This window comes from Pinus tabuliformis, chromosome 8 (genome assembly GCF_031772625.1).
Source record: "Pinus tabuliformis cultivar Carrire ecotype Pingquan chromosome 8, CPIR1, whole genome shotgun sequence".
Taxonomy (NCBI): Eukaryota; Viridiplantae; Streptophyta; class Pinopsida; order Pinales; family Pinaceae; genus Pinus; species Pinus tabuliformis.
In genome coordinates this window covers 1374977193-1374992911 of record NC_142294.1, presented here as the reverse complement: position 1 = coordinate 1374992911, position 15719 = coordinate 1374977193, and the positions used below count along the sequence as shown (strand labels likewise).

Here is a 15719-nt window from a genome sequence, read left to right as displayed (position 1 = left end):
TACATCTTCAAATCAGATTTTCAAAGTCATATTCATCATTGAGCTACTTTGATTGGTTTACTAGTTCACAATTCTAGAATATAGGGAAGTATCCTGTAGTAAAATAGTAGTAATTTTCTACTAAATTTTACCATGTGTTAATGAGATTATTTCAAGTTTATGCAACTTTGGTTGAAGCTTAAAAAATCCAAATTGATAACAAAGTTTACCCCACAACATTTTCACTTGATTAGCTTAGGCATTCAGTTACTTAGATCAACTCACTAGTTCATTGTTCTGAAATTTATGGTTTTTAGTAGTAATTTTTCTGTTGAATGTTAGCACAAGTTAATGAATTTATTTTAAGTTGGTTCCACTTATATTGAGTCCTAAAATCATTCTACTTAATAAAAAAATTTACCCCATAGCATTTACACTTTTTTAGGTTAGGCATTTGGTAGGTTAACTAGCTCACTAATTCCATAATTTCTAATTTTTAGAGGAGTAATTTTCCACTAATTTTTATAACATGTTAGCAACAATATTTTTGAGTGATTTCACTTGGATTGGAGTCCTAGGACATCCTACTTAATAAAAAAATTACCCCACCTAATTTTAATTTTATTTGTTTGGGAATTTGACAAATTAACTTGAGAAACAACAATCTTGTAGCAATCCTGTAGCAGTTTGTTTTCAAGATCTTCCTTGCCCATATTCACTTCAAATTCATGGTAGAAGTAGATTTATAGCCTATGAATGGTCTAATAACAGTTTGGTTGAGATGAGGTTTGCTTAGGTCACCATTTGGTTCTTACATTGCCTATTTCTTGAATGTTGATTTCTGCAATTAGTTTATATTTCCTTTCCACAATTTACTTTAAGCAAAGTGAGCTTTCCTTTTTGAAAAAGTAATCTAGGAATTTTTTCCTGCAAAAAAAAAAAAAATTCTTTCAGTTCCATTTCCTTTCCAACAAGATAGATTATATTTTCTTGGTTTTCATTATGCTTTACATTTTTGCAAATAGAATATATTTCCTTTCTGTGATTTACTTTCCATCAAAAGTAGTATAAGTTTTCTTATTGCTATTTACGTTTTGTGACTTAGAATTGATGGATTACCTTGATTTGTGCTTATTTGATGTTGTTTCATTTCCTTCTTTCACTTGCATCAAAGGGAGTCAGACTAAGAAGAGAAAGGTGCCTGCTGCACAAACAATGTCGACCCCTCTTAAGTTTGTATGAACCTTGGGTCGATCATTTAAGTTGGTAGCCTTGGAAGTTGCAACATTCTTGTTGCAATAGTGGGGCTCATCAATAAATACCGAATGAGAGCTGAGATTGTTTAAGAGAGACTGGAAGATAGTTCAACACACTTTTTCTATTATGTGTAATCATATTTGTCTCTGTGTGAGGTACCTAAATAAAGAAGGATATTGTCGGGTTCTGTAAGGCGTGCAACACGGAGAACCAATGATTAAACATTGTGAATTTCTATACCAAATTCTGGTAGAAAGGAACTAAGTTTGGTTTGGATGTGTTACATACCAAATTTTATATGCTTGGGCCAGGGTTGTTACTATCGATCAAATTTGAAGGGAAGGGTTTTATTTAAATTTTAAGGATTAACTTCATTTGGATTTTCAAAATTGATAAGTTAAAATAATTTATTTTTATATGAAAATGAAAAATAATTTTAAATTTTATGTATGTTTCACATATCACACTTTCTACTCTTTCAAGTTGTGTAGACTTCAAACAAAAAAAATTATCTACAGAGAAAAACTTCAAGTACACATAAACTAGCAAGAAAGTAGATCAAGTAGTAGATGCAAGAAATCAAAGTGGAGTTGGAAGAGAATATCTTCCACTCATGCCATAGAGGATTGGTAGGTACCATTTGTAAATCCAAGGATCAAGAGGATAGGGAGTTGATTCAAATGGAAGGTGCTTCCACTTTGAATTGTTTCCCATTTGTAAACATTGAATTGATTCACTAGAACTAAAGCTTTTGATCTGCCATGTCCACTACTAAGCTATAATTTGGTGATACATGATGCATCAACTCTCTCTCTCTCTCTCTCTCTCTCTCTCTCTATATATATATATATTAATTGTTGATGTGTAAAAAAATTATTAATAAAATAAAAGCTATAAAATTAATGACAAGGAAAACATATTATGAAAAGTTTCCTTACCCTTCAATTGAAAAATTAAAATACAATTTTCATTTCAAATTTGACAAGTGACTTTTTATTTTTATTTTCATTTGCGAGGAAATAATTTTATATCCTTCCATGACGGGCTAGAGAGCTCTGGATGACTTCAAATTTGAATCCTATCATGCTAGGTGGATTGTGGAGTTATTATATGTGATCATTTGTCTAACTGTTAAATTTTTTTGTTATTATTTTTATGTTTTTTTAGATTAATTTATTTGGGTTAATTTTATTATAAATTTGATATATATTTTTATAAATCATAAATTTTAACTATATAGTCTATAAAATTTAAATCATTTTTTTTTTTGTGAAAATTGAATTTATTTATATATTCAAAAATAAATTTAAATAATTAAAATTCTAACATTATAAAAAATTATAAATTCCAAAAATAATCCTTACTAATATTACTACTCTATGTAAAATGATATCCAAGTCATACATCATACTCGCGTTTAATGAATACATCCAAATCATACATCATAGTCATGTTTAATAAAGGCATCCAAATCATACATCATAGTCATGTTTAATAAAGGCATCCAAATCATACATCATAGTCATGTTTAATAAAGACACCTGGACATACTCTAAAGAGGCTTTTCTCTAGAAGAGGGAGACATAATTTTTGATAGATGATTTTTGGTTATCAAATTTTTGTTACAACTCGAACACTCAATTTATTAGTGAGTTCACATTGCATTTATAGAAACAAATAATTTTTTAAATACTGAAGTATGAAACAACTTAAAGTTATAAATCCACTAAAATAAAAAGAGGGTCAATAAATCTCCATCCGACTACATTTCATAAATAACGTACAAATCATAAGTAAAAGGATTGACTCACGGTTTGGGGGTTCTCTCTGAACGGGGTTTTTGAAACCATTTCCGTAAAAGTTTATTTCAATATGGTGAACCGCTTTCGAAGCTGCTTCCATTATCTGTGCTTGCGGAGACTTCAAGGAACAGTTTCATTCCGTTTTGCAAACCCGGTGACTTTTGTGAAGAACTGCAAGGTAAACGGCGACGGGTTTTACCATGGTAAACCCTAGGGAATCGGTCGATCTAGACCCTACCCCGGCTGACATTCTTTCCATCTGGGGAAAGGAGGTATCAACGGAAAACTTAGAACAGTTTTTTGGCAACTCGGTTAACCCGTCAACCGCTCTGCTCACGGGAGGGGGTATTTGGCACTCAAACTCGGCCCCTGTTTTGTTAAACGAAAGTTTGGAGCTCTTAGGCGGGACTAGAAGCTGCGGCACGATAGAAGCTACCAGGGCCGGAGAAAGGGGCGGGGAGCCGTCAAACTTTCATGCATGGCCAGGACTGCCCAAATTCAAAGTGGATGAAGTGCACAGTCAAAAATTGATCTCCCCGTCAAAAATTTTCTCGTCTTCGGGAGGTTTGGAGGATATTATAAATTTTCCACCATTAAAAGGGGTATGGAGGTCTGTTGGAGGAGTCCAGAGTGCTGGGAAAGAGCTGGGGGAGGGAAGCAAGCAAACGGCGGTCCAAAAAACTTTGTTCCCAAGCGACCTGCTACAGTCAAAGGAAGTCGAGGGTTCAGCTGGTATCAAGGTCATTAACTCTTCGAGGGTTTCGGACTTCCATCCCGATTTAGGGAAGGAACCTGAAGGATTTCATCTGTCTTCAAATGGAGTTGGGAGCCCGGTGGAGGGTTTGGTTGAAACCCTATCAGAGCAGGACCAGAGGTCTGAGAAAGATGGAGGTGAAAATTTGGGGAACGCAAGAGCTTCAAACCCTCACTCAGAAAAATGAGCTAATTTGAGAGAGGCAGAGAAGGTAGGGGATAAGCGGAAGAAAACAAAATCGTGGAAATCCAAAAAGGTCACGAATTTGGTTTTAGGTATGGATGTACAGGCTGAGGAGGCGTTGGAGGTGGCCGAGAGTACAATTGTGGGCATAGTAAGGGGCAGATATATCTCTGGAAGTACTTTAAAATGATGGGCTGAGAGCCAGTGGTCTCATTCTCCAGCAAAAAATTTCTCGACTGCTACTCTGATGAACGGCTGGTTTATGGTGAAATTCGACTGCAAAAAGGCAATGGAATGGGTCGAGGAACGACAATGGGCTTTTGGGGACAGACCTGTCTTCTTCAAACGGTGGTCGCCCATGTTTGACGCAACAAAGGAGAAGGTTACAGATCAACCTGTCTGGGTAAGAGCACCTAATTTACCCCCTTATCTCTGGATCGACTCAGTCTTCAAGTCAATTGGAGATCACTTAGGAACTTATCTGGACGCAGATAGATCTTTTCTGCAAACTTATGAAAAAGCGGTGGCAAGGATCCTCGTCAGGTTGAATCCACTGGAAGGACTTGCAAAAACAGTCTCACTACATTATAAGGAGTTTGTATATGAACAGAAGCTGGATTACGAACTCTTTCCTTTCAGGTGCTTTCGGTGCCAAGAATATGGTCACCTGGCAAGGGATTGTCCCTCGGGGAAGAGGAGAAGGAAGACTAAAAGCAAAGAAGAAGTCAAGGAGGGTACTCGGAGGAAAAGTGTGGAACCGATGGAGGAGATAACATTGGAAGCAGAACACCAGAGACCAAATCTGGAGGTCCGGCAAAAGAGGACATTCAGTGGAAGGAAGAGACCCCTCAGCGCATCAAAAAAGCCCAGCTTTCAAAGGAACCTCTTCCGGAAGATCCAGCAATTCCCTCTGCGGGCGACCCTCCTGGTATGCAGGCCTCTCCTTTATCTCTCTCTCCCCTTACTGAATCTGTAAAAGATATAATGGCTTCAGACTGCAATATGCTAGAAAATCATGATGACCCCATTCAAATCATTGAATCTCTCTCGGAAGCCCTTCCCTCCTTAAATATGAACTGTGAGGGCCCTCCCATTCCTGTACAGATCCCTGTGATTTCGTCCCCTGTCCGCCATTATAACTTAAGGTCACATGGCAAAAGACCGGCAGGACATCTCCCCGTCGTAGACTCAGTAGGAGGCCTCTGCCCTGAGTCGTCGAAAAGTCTCACAATAAAAAAAAAAAACAGAGGAAGAAAATCTCTTTTTTCTAAAGCACAAGTTAAGGCAAAATTCGATGTTGAGGATGGTAAACAAATGTCTATCCCTGGGGCGCTTAGAGCAGCAAAACCCCCTGAGACGGTTGTTAAATGATCTGCCTTTCTTGGAACTGTAGGGGGTTGGCTAGTAAACCCAAAAAACTAGCATTGAAGGATTTAGTTACTCGTCACAACCCTGATCTGGTTTTCCTTCAAGAAACATTGGGAAATAGCAATGATGTTGAAGATAATCTAAACTCTCTGTTTCCGGGTTGGGTTTTCTCGGCACTGGATGCCTCTGGACATTCAGGTGGTCTAGCTATCGGGTTCAAGAAGGGAAGGATAAAAGTGCTAAATTCTTGGGGCTTATACAATGCACTTGGCTTGGAGATTCAGTCCCCGGATTTCGAACAGTCTTTTCTGGTCATAAATGTATACGGCCCGTGTCAGGGGCGAGTAACCTATTGGAATGATCTCCTCACAAAAGATTTGCTACAACACAAACACCTTTTAATTGGAGGGGACCTAAATTTTTCCTTGGGAACTGCTGAAGCTTGGGGTCCAAATGCAAGGGAAGACCCTTTGGCTGATTTCTTTTTAACAACTCTACAGAATCACAACTTGCTTGATGTCAATATAATCAAGGCAAAACCGACTTGGAGGAATAGAAGAACAGGGGAGGAGAGAGTTGCAAAAAGACTGGATCGTTTCCTCATAAACGACTCACTGGCTTCTCTCATTCCCCTCTTCAGGCAATGGGTGGGGGAAGGAGGAAATTCGGATCATTTCCCTATATTCTTAGAATTTTCCAAGACCCCGCCCAAACCGGCTTCTCCTTTTAAGTTCAACTCTTCCTGGCTTCAGGAGGAGTCCTACATTCAACTGTTCAGAAATACGTGGAGGCACCCGGGCACTTCCAACCCAGAAAACAAAGGTGCTCATTTCATGGAAAATCTTAAAAGGCTAAAGAAGGAGTCCAGGGAATGGGCCGCTGAGAGAAGGAGAAAGTCTTTTGAGGATATGGCCAGAATAGACGAAGCCCTAAGCACACTAGAAGATCCTGAAGCAAATGCTTACAGTTCTCAGGAGTCGAAGGAAAGAATTTTGGAATTAGAAAAAAGAAGGGCAAAGATTCTTCTTGACAGAGAAGAGGAATGGAGGTTAAAAAGTCGGGCTATCTGGCTGAAAGCCGGGGATGAGAACACAAATTTTTTTCACAACTATGCAAAGGGAAGGAAAAGTGCCAACACAATTTGGAAATTGAAGGATGCAGAAGGCAGGGAGCATTCCACTTTCAAGGCTGTCTCATCCCTGGGGAAGAGTCACTTTCAATCTCTCTTTGCCGACCCAGGAGTGATATCAATAGCTGAAATCATTTGCACTGCCCAAGCTTTCCCACGGTTTGTGGAGGAAGAGGAGGCTGACAATCTATTCAGAGAAGTGACTAAGGAGGAGGTGGAACAGGTCATAAAGTCAATGCCAAAGGACAAAAGTCCAGGGCCGGACGGCTGGACTATAGAATTATTTCTCCACTTCTTTGAGCAGATAGGTGATGAACTGACAGATGTGGTGGAGGAGTCAAGAAAGAAAGGAGAAATCTATGGGCCTTTCAATGCAACTTTCATAGCGCTCATTCCGAAAAAGGAGGACCCGGAAACTTTTGAGGATTTCAGACCCATATCTTTATGTAATACTATATATAAGATCATAGCAAAAGTCATAGCGGTCCGTTTAAAGCCCATTCTATCTGTCTATATCTCAAATGAGCAATTTGGATTTCTAGATGGTCGTCAAATTCATGAGGCCATAGGGGTGGCCCAGGAAACCATCCACAGTATTAGACAAGCAAAAAAGAAAGGGGCGGTGTTGAAATTAGACCTTTCCAAAGCCTACGACCGAATAAATTGGTCATACCTCAGGCTGCTTCTGACACATCTCGGTTTTAAAGTGGAATTCATAAATTGGATAATGGGATGTATTTCAAATGTATCTTTTGCTGTTTTGATAAACGGGGCTGCCTCACAATTCTTCAACAGCCATCGAGGACTGAGACAAGGATGCCCTCTCTCTCCACTCTTATTCCTTCTGGCTGCGGAAGGCCTCAGTCGACTAATAACAAAAGCAAAGAGGGCAGGTTTGATAACAGGTTTGGAAGTAGCTGTAAATCTTTACATTACTCATCTCCTATTTGTTGATGATATCCTGCTATTTACAAATGGAAATAGGAATGAACTAAAAATGCTCAAAGACATTCTTGACATCTTTCTGAAAGCTACAGGATTGCAAATAAACTCCAGAAAGTCGCAGCTCATAATGGAGGCCTTCTCCAGACAGGAGGAGATCCTGATCACTTCATATCTGCCTTTTGAAACAAGCAGCTTGGATCAGCCATTCAAGTACCTGGGATTCTGGTTAAAGCCCACTTCCTATAGGAAGCAGGATTGGAACTGGCTGGTGGCAAAAATCGAGCAAAGGATATCTCACTGGAGCTACAAATGGCTATCAAGGGCTGGCCGACTAACTCTGATAAACGCTGTCCTTCAGGCTATCCCAGTTTTTTGGGCTGCACTGACTTGGATCCCAAAGGGGGTTCTTCATAAAATCAAGCAAATTTGTAGCAGATTCCTGTGGTCGGGTGCAAAAGAAGACTCAGTCCTTCCGTGGGTAGTTTGGGACAAGATAGCTAGACCCAAGGACTGGGGGGGATGGGGTATTAAACAACTCGTCGATTTCAGTCAGTCCCTAGCAGCAAAATCAGGATGGAGAATTATTGATGCAGAAAATTTGTGGACACGAGTGGTGAAAAGGAAGTATATTGACCCTGTTCCTCTCGATGATTGGATTAGAAGCCCAAATAAGAAAGGGAAAAATTGCTCAGTAGTTTGGAAGGCTACTACAGAGGCTTTCTTTATAATAGAACAAGGTCTTGCCTGGCAAGTTGGAAATGGAGAAAGCATTCGGATAGGCAGGGACCCGTGGGTAGGATGCAGTGACTTATTTGCCCTCTCACCGGGCCTCCTTGCACATTTAGATTCAAGGGGGATTCACAGTTTAAATCAGATAGCAAATATGGAGATACAATCCATATGGGGTCAAGAATGGAAAGCAGTTGAGGAACTTGACATTGATATCATATGGAGCGATGAATGGCAGAGGTACATCCAAGAGCTCAAACGATCTAGTGTTAGAATAAAGGATCGCCCAGATACCCTTGTTTGGGCACATGTGGAGTCAGGCTTATACTCCCCTAAGGCTGGCTATAATTTTCTGATGAACAGAAAAGGATGGGATCCACCTATCTGGTGGGCCAAACCCTTATTCAAGCTGAAATGCCCCAAAAAAGCAAGACTTTTCTTATGGTGCGCACTCAAAAGGAAGATCCCCACTTGGGACGTCCTGATAGCTCGTTATATGGAGGGGCCGAGTCGATGTGCATTATGCAAAGTAGCCTCAGAAACCATAAATCACCTTTTCGTGGAATGCATATTCACAATTCAAGTTTGGAACGCAGCGAAAAGGTTACTCCAGATCAATGCCAGATGGGAAGGGGTAGATCTCAATACAGCTTGGGAGGGGTGGTGGACCAGCCATCCTGAGAAGAATCTGAGAAATCTCCCTCCTATCCTTTGTTGGGGCATTTGGCTAGCCAGAAACCGCAGCATTTTCAGCGAAAAATCAATCCCAGCGGAAGCAATAGCTATTCAGAGCTCAGCTATACTTTCCAGCATTCCTGAACCAGAGACCACTTCTGGCACACTTCAGAGGGCCGAAATTCAGATCAAAGATGGCATACCCTGGGCTTTTTTCGACGGGGCGGCACAAAATAACATTACTGGGGCAGGAATTATAATTCATCTTAGTGATTCTCACTCACTAAAAGCTTCAGTAGGGCTAGGGACGGGCACAAATAACTTTGCCGAGCTATCAGCTTTAAAACTACTCCTCTGTTGGCTAATCCATAGACAAGTCCTCACAGTTCAGATTTTCGGAGATTCATCTAATGTTGTGAATTGGGTGAATGGGAAATTTAGATGTAGAAATTATATCTTGATGCCTCTTCTTGAAGAAATACAAAATTTAAAATCATCCTTCACTGTTTTCTCTCTTGCTCACATCTACAGGGACAGGAATACTGAAGCAGACGAATATTCTAAGGCAGGTTTACAACAGGCTATGGGTTCATGGAGGATAAAGGAACAGATTCAGGACCAGATCCGTGAGACGGATTTGGCCCCATATACTTAAATTTTGTTGCTGTATGATGTGAAGGAGTCTAAAAAATTGGCTAAAAACAGGCTTTTGGCGGCTCCGTTTTTGATCAATCTTTATGCTTTCTGTTTAAACAGCTCCTTTAATGGGACAAACTTTGAAAAAACAAAATGATATTCATACTGTATATGCTGTGGGTCGTTTTCCATTATGGAGGCCCGGTGGTTTTTTGTGACCGTCTCTTTTATTTGGGGAGGCTGCTTGCAGGCCGCGTGTACTTGCATGTACTGGGTGGGTCTGGATATGGGTTTTTTTTTTGTATATACTTCAGTCATCTGAGATGACAGCAATGGGCGAGGTCTCTTTACCTTCCCGAATTTAGGCAGTTTTTCAAAACTGCTGGATGTTAACTCATCGTTTCTTGTAGCTCTTTTATTTATTGAATAGAAAAGCTCGGTCTTTTTTCCTTGGAAAAAAAAAAAGGATTGACTCACTGTCCAAACATGCCAAGAAACTAGTAATCGAGATTCCAAGTAAATAATGATAACAATGACATTAATGCAATGTGAATGGTAAGGAATCTTACATTGAATGAACCAGAGAGATTTCATAATTGAGGTTGATGTGATTTATATTGTGTATATTGATTCTTTTTTAGTAAAAATCACACGAGAATTTCTGAGTCGATGTGTTTCAAACCATCTAGTGTGGTTTATCGTCAAGACTAAGATGAGAAGTCTGATCATGGCCAACAAATAAATAACTAGAATGATGTAGAGAGAGTTAATTTCAACGACTAGATGACAATTTCGCTTGGAAAACGTTATGTTTTTTGGCACAATGTTGAATAAATCTTACAAAAAATTTGGGAAATCCTAGTTACAACTATCAAAGTATGTAATTTGGTTGCCTGGAGTTTTTGATGGTGGTAAATCCATTTCTAGCTTCAAAATCACAATTCAAACATTATAAAATTTAGATTTTGCAACCCAAAAGCAATCGGATTCCACTGAAAAAATTTCTCCTAGTGAAATTGTTGCGTGGATAGATGACTCATATCCAATTAGGCACTTTAATATTGGACAAGATTGTTTTGTAGGTACATATTATGGATAACAAAAGATGGAGACACTAATAGTGTATATGACTTCAAAGGAGCATAAGGAATAATAGATAAGTAGAGGAAATCATCATGGTAATATAGTATAAAATATAAAATTTTCATAATAAAATTGCGCATATGGATGTAAGCACTATATGGCCGTGCAAACCCCTTGTTTGGTTATAATGGTTGAGTAACATTAGACTCATAGCTAGATGTTATATGCTCATTATTAATTTTCCTAGAAGGGAAGGTTGTGCATCCATATGAGGAGTTGTTAACACTTGTGTGTTGGGTTAGACATTTGTTGGTTATTAATTTTTGGTGATGTTGGACCAAGTGTGTTGGAATTGAATCAAGCAAGATTCATGGAGCATATGTCAACAAGTTACACTAAATAGTTCTTGGAAGTTACTAACAAAGTTGTTTATATATTTAGGAGGAGTCCATCAAAGAAAACTAGTAGGTTATACCATCTTAAGGCCCTAATAAGTATCCATTATTAGTTTATTTTTTATATTACTAGGTCAGCTAGAACCTTTCATTGTAATTATATATTTTTTCTCCTATATACATACCAAGGAAAACTAGACATAGGGCCATCATAACTTGTTTTGTGTATTGAATTCATTGTAAAATGAGTTTTCTCCCTTAAAGTGGATTAAAATTGTAGACTTTTTATCTATTTTAAGACACATAGCTCATAATATTTGGAATCAAAGCAAGTGAAACTAGGGTTTTTCTATTTAAAAAAACTCATCTTCTAATTTTAACTATATTTGTTTTCTTTTAGACTGTGAAATTTTTATCATATTTAGAAGAGATCTCGAGGAACATTTACTAAACATTTCAGATTAAGGTCCACTATACTTTTTGAGATATACCTTGTTGAAGTTAGGGTTTGTGAATGGTCCTAAAATCAATTTCAAACAAGTAATATTGATTTTTTTCTATAATTTATTCTTTGAAATATTTAGAGCATGAAAATTTATCATATTGAGGTACAATATTGAAATAAATTTCATTAAAATGTTAGGTTTTGGTTCACTATACTTTCAAAGATATACACTATGGAATTTAGGGTTTGTGAATGGTCCTGCAATTAGTCTCAAACAAGTGATAGCATTTTCTCTCTCTCTATATATTTTTTAGATACATCATTTTTAATTTTTATATAGATCTAAAGAGACATATCAAAGTATTTCAAGTAAACATTTCAAAATCATATTAAGAAATTGGACATAAGGCATGATTTAGTACAAGTTCACTCTTTGAAAGAAGTATAAAATCAACAAGTTCTAGAAAAGTTATAATAACTCTCTCTTCACATATCAAATTTCAGTTAGATGTACATAAATATATAAAAGTCATATCAAAGTGCCTTGAGCCAAAATTTTAGACTCATAAAGACCGCAATCTAAGGGATATGAAGAAAAAGGTCATTCATCCAAATAGTCTTTGAATTAATATTTGAAAGATATGTAACTTACAAGTGACATAACTTTTGATTGGAAGATCCATTTTGTGATAAGAGGAGTATTATTATTATTTTCTTACATGGATTCAAAGAAATATCTAAAATATATTATACCAATTAAACCCATTGAAAACTAATCCATTCATAAATAAATAGAATATGTCCAAAATTGAGTATCCAAGTTGGAAAGTCAATTGTCACATATGCAATAATCAATTAAAAGGGATATTAAACAAATGATAATTGAAAATAAGGAAGAAATGGATAAGAAGATGAAACAATTGGAACAAAATATGGATGGAATGGAACAAAAAATATTATAGAATCTATAAATGGGTGGCTCTTTAAAATTGATACGTTGTAAAATAAAGGTAGTATTTTTAGCTGAAAAACTTGCCAATAATAGAAACTTTTCAAGTGGATTTAAGTCTAGCAGTAGAGATATTTATGGATGGTTTCCTTAGAGAGAAAAATTTAAGGTTGAATTAAAGGAATTTTATGGAACAAAAGTGTTTGCTTTGGTGCATGAAATAGAGCAATATTTTGAATTATATAATATTATGGATAGTAAGCAAATGGTTCACATAGAAAATTTAAACTTTGAGATAAAAACCTATGAATGGTATCAAAGAATATTTAAAAGGAAGTCACATTCTTATCATTATATTTAAGGTTTATTTATAAGAGACTTAGAAGCACAATATGGCAAAGCTTGGGAACAAGACTAGTTTAGTGGATTGACAAGAATCAAGTAGTTTGGTGCAAATGGAAATTATTGTAACAACCCTGGGTTGATTTCCATGCAGTAAATAAAATATGACCAAGGTCATGGGACACGCATTCCAAGTTGAATGAAGGGAAAAACACTATAGTGGGCATCACTTGTGGTTTATTAATGGCTATGGAAATTGGCAAAGGCAAGAGGAAATAAATGGAAATTAATTAAAAGAATAAAGGAAAATAGGAGAAAAGGGAGATGAAGAGACATAAATATGCATGCAAGGGAAATTAGAGAGAAATTAGAGGAAAATGAAAGAAAAAGCAAAAAGGAAAGGGAGATACTAGACGCCAATGATAAAAAGGCATTAGAGAAATAATTCATAACATTTTTTCAGTTCTAGCTTTGATGACTTTCATAAATAGATCTCTATGATAAAAGTGATGAAGCACTTGGAAAAGAAACCATGTAAAGAAAGCAAGGGAGAACAAGAAAAAGGATGGGAAAGTAGCTACAACAAGAGGACATTGCTGGTAACAGGTTGCATGTTTGATTTCATTGCTAATATTTGGATGGATTGTACATGTGTTTGTTTGTTTGTTTGTTTTGTTGTCATCAAGCATAGGATTTTCTTGGATTGACAGTGGTTTTCAGTCTTGCTATTCCATATCCTAGATATCCATGGTGTTGTGGGTTCCTTGTTTGGTTTAATATTTGGATGGATGGTAGACTTTGGATCCCGGTGAGGTGGTCTTGAGAAATTCCCAAGGGTCAAGGGTGGAGATGGACTTTCTCCTAGAACTCTTGATGAATGGGTGGAGATAGAAAAATTCCTCTAGGTATGGTCAAGAACGTTGGAGGTATCCAATCTTGTTTGGTGTTAGTGGTTTATGGATATGTTTAGGTGAAGTCACTGTTGTTGTGGGTTGAGGTTGTTTGGCCTGTTGAAGCCCTGGTTGGTTATGTTTTGATTTATCCCATGAGACCCCACATTCTTACTTGGAATATGGCACGAGGGTGATTGGCTGAAAGAGAGATTTGGTTCAGCCCAATCTAGGGTCAGGTGGTACATGAAATCCCTGACTTGGTTAGCATTTACATAAATTAATATGATTTATTTCCTTATGGTGATCAATGAGCACATGTAATTTTTATTGCATTGATTTTATGATTGGTTTGTCATGGATTCATTATGTTTATATATTGGTTATAAGGATGGTTAAATGATGTGATCTTGTTATGGATCTTGTTCATGATTTGATAAACTATCGAATGGTTATGTAAATGCATGGGCTAACTAGTGTTGTTGCAACTAGTTTGAGAGGGCATTGATCCTTCTTGATGACTCCTTGATGAAGTTAAGGAGACATTGAAAATTTATGCATTCATGACCCAAAGTTACTATGTTTACCATGTGTTTGCCGAACTTTTCTCATGTGTTTGGAATATTCTGAGCAAGATCTAACCTTATTACTTATCATATAGGCTTTTAACAACTTTAAGCTTGATTCTAGAAATTTATGGGTTGTTTTCGGTAGTGGCCTGTAGGCTAGCCCTGAAAATGTGGCATTGGTTCTGCAATCATGTGCCATGTAACTAGGAAAATTTTACTACAACCACACGAAGGGAGGCTTGTGCACGACTTGTGTGTGTGGATGGGCATTCCAACCACACTCATAATGGCTTAAGCATGCGGCTGGGTTGTGAGATCACTTAAAAGGAAGTTCTAGCTCAAGGTCTGAGCACTGGGTGTTTTGGTCTGACACATAAGTGATCTGATGTCCCTAAGAGGTTTAAGTAAGTTTCCAATTAGTAGACCACACTTCCATAGCTGGAAATTAGATGTTGGTTCATTTGATAGCAACTCTCATCTCACGTTTACATAGAGAGATTGTAAAACTAGGTAAATGTGGGATGGGGTGACTACAGGGTGGTATTAGAGCAAGGTTGTAGCACTCGACCTTGGGGTAAATGCAGATTGTTATGTATGCATATTAGTTGTTTATATGTTTATCATGCATGCATGTTAGATACTTATTGTTATGTTTATAATATCCATGTATAATCTAGTATGCTTATGATATTGTATCAAGCTAATTTGGATTGGCCTGTGCAGATGCAATAGCCTCCCCTGAAATACCCTGAGGTATAATTTTGATTGTGTTTTACATAGTTAACAATGGAATATTACAGTACATATAAGGCTAAGAGATGAAGAGCATAATAGTTGAGTACAATTCATATGAATCTCTATACAAGTCGGAAGAGACATTGGTAGGATGGTAGAGACCAGTTGAGCAGTAAGGAGAGGGACATTCTCTTGGTTTGAAAGACACATTGAGAATTTTGAGGGAAAAAATTGTGAGTTCCAAGGCAAATAATGAGTGGTATATTGAGGCATAGGAAAGGCTTTCCACGGCTCAAGAAACACACACCGAGGTTATGTAGTGATTCTATAGAGCCTTACATATTTGCATAAATAGGGACAACCGAGGATCAGTCAGGGATAAAAAGAAAAGACAAATGGTGCAAATGGAAAAAATTATCAGAAAGGGTACAGTATGGACAAGGATGAGATAGTGACAGGTGGAAGATCCTTGAATACACTTGATAGGAGGGCTCACACTCATGGATTCTACTCTAGCTTTGGTTCTAAGAGACATCATCATCGTGATTTCCAACATCCTTATAGAAGTGAGAGGGGGTACTTTCCATAAGAGTTCAAGAAAGCCAAGCCTTTTACCTTTGATGGAGAATTGAAGAAATTAGAAGATGCAGAAGCATGACTTCTTGGGATGAAGACGTTCTTCAGATTTCATTATTAGTCAAAGAACATGAAAGCTAAGATAACAAAATTTAGTTTCAAAGGAAGGACAAACATATGGTGGGAAGATGTTATGCATATTAGAGGCATAAGGGAAGAGAATCTGACCTGGGAGGAGTTTCAAAGATGCTTTAGGAAGAAGTACCTTTCTGAGAAAT

General features: G+C 37.5%; 1 protein-coding gene across 1 annotated transcript; it reads left to right on the top strand.

Moving 5' to 3' along the window:
• Positions 1-3351: 3351 nt before the first annotated feature.
• On the top strand, positions 3352-9620 carry LOC149240622 (uncharacterized). Its single transcript, XM_089367336.1, has 2 exons — positions 3352-4903; positions 9353-9620. The coding sequence occupies exons 1-2, from the start codon at positions 4223-4225 to the stop codon at positions 9365-9367; spliced, it is 696 nt and encodes a 231-aa protein (XP_089223462.1). The 5' UTR covers positions 3352-4222; the 3' UTR covers positions 9368-9620.
• The last annotated feature ends 6099 nt before the right edge of the window (positions 9621-15719 follow it).

Excerpts from the sequence above, each read along its gene's own strand:
- LOC149240622 (XM_089367336.1), top strand. The coding sequence starts at position 4,223 with ATGAACGGCTGGTTTATGGTGAAATTCGACTGCAAAAAGGCAATGGAA.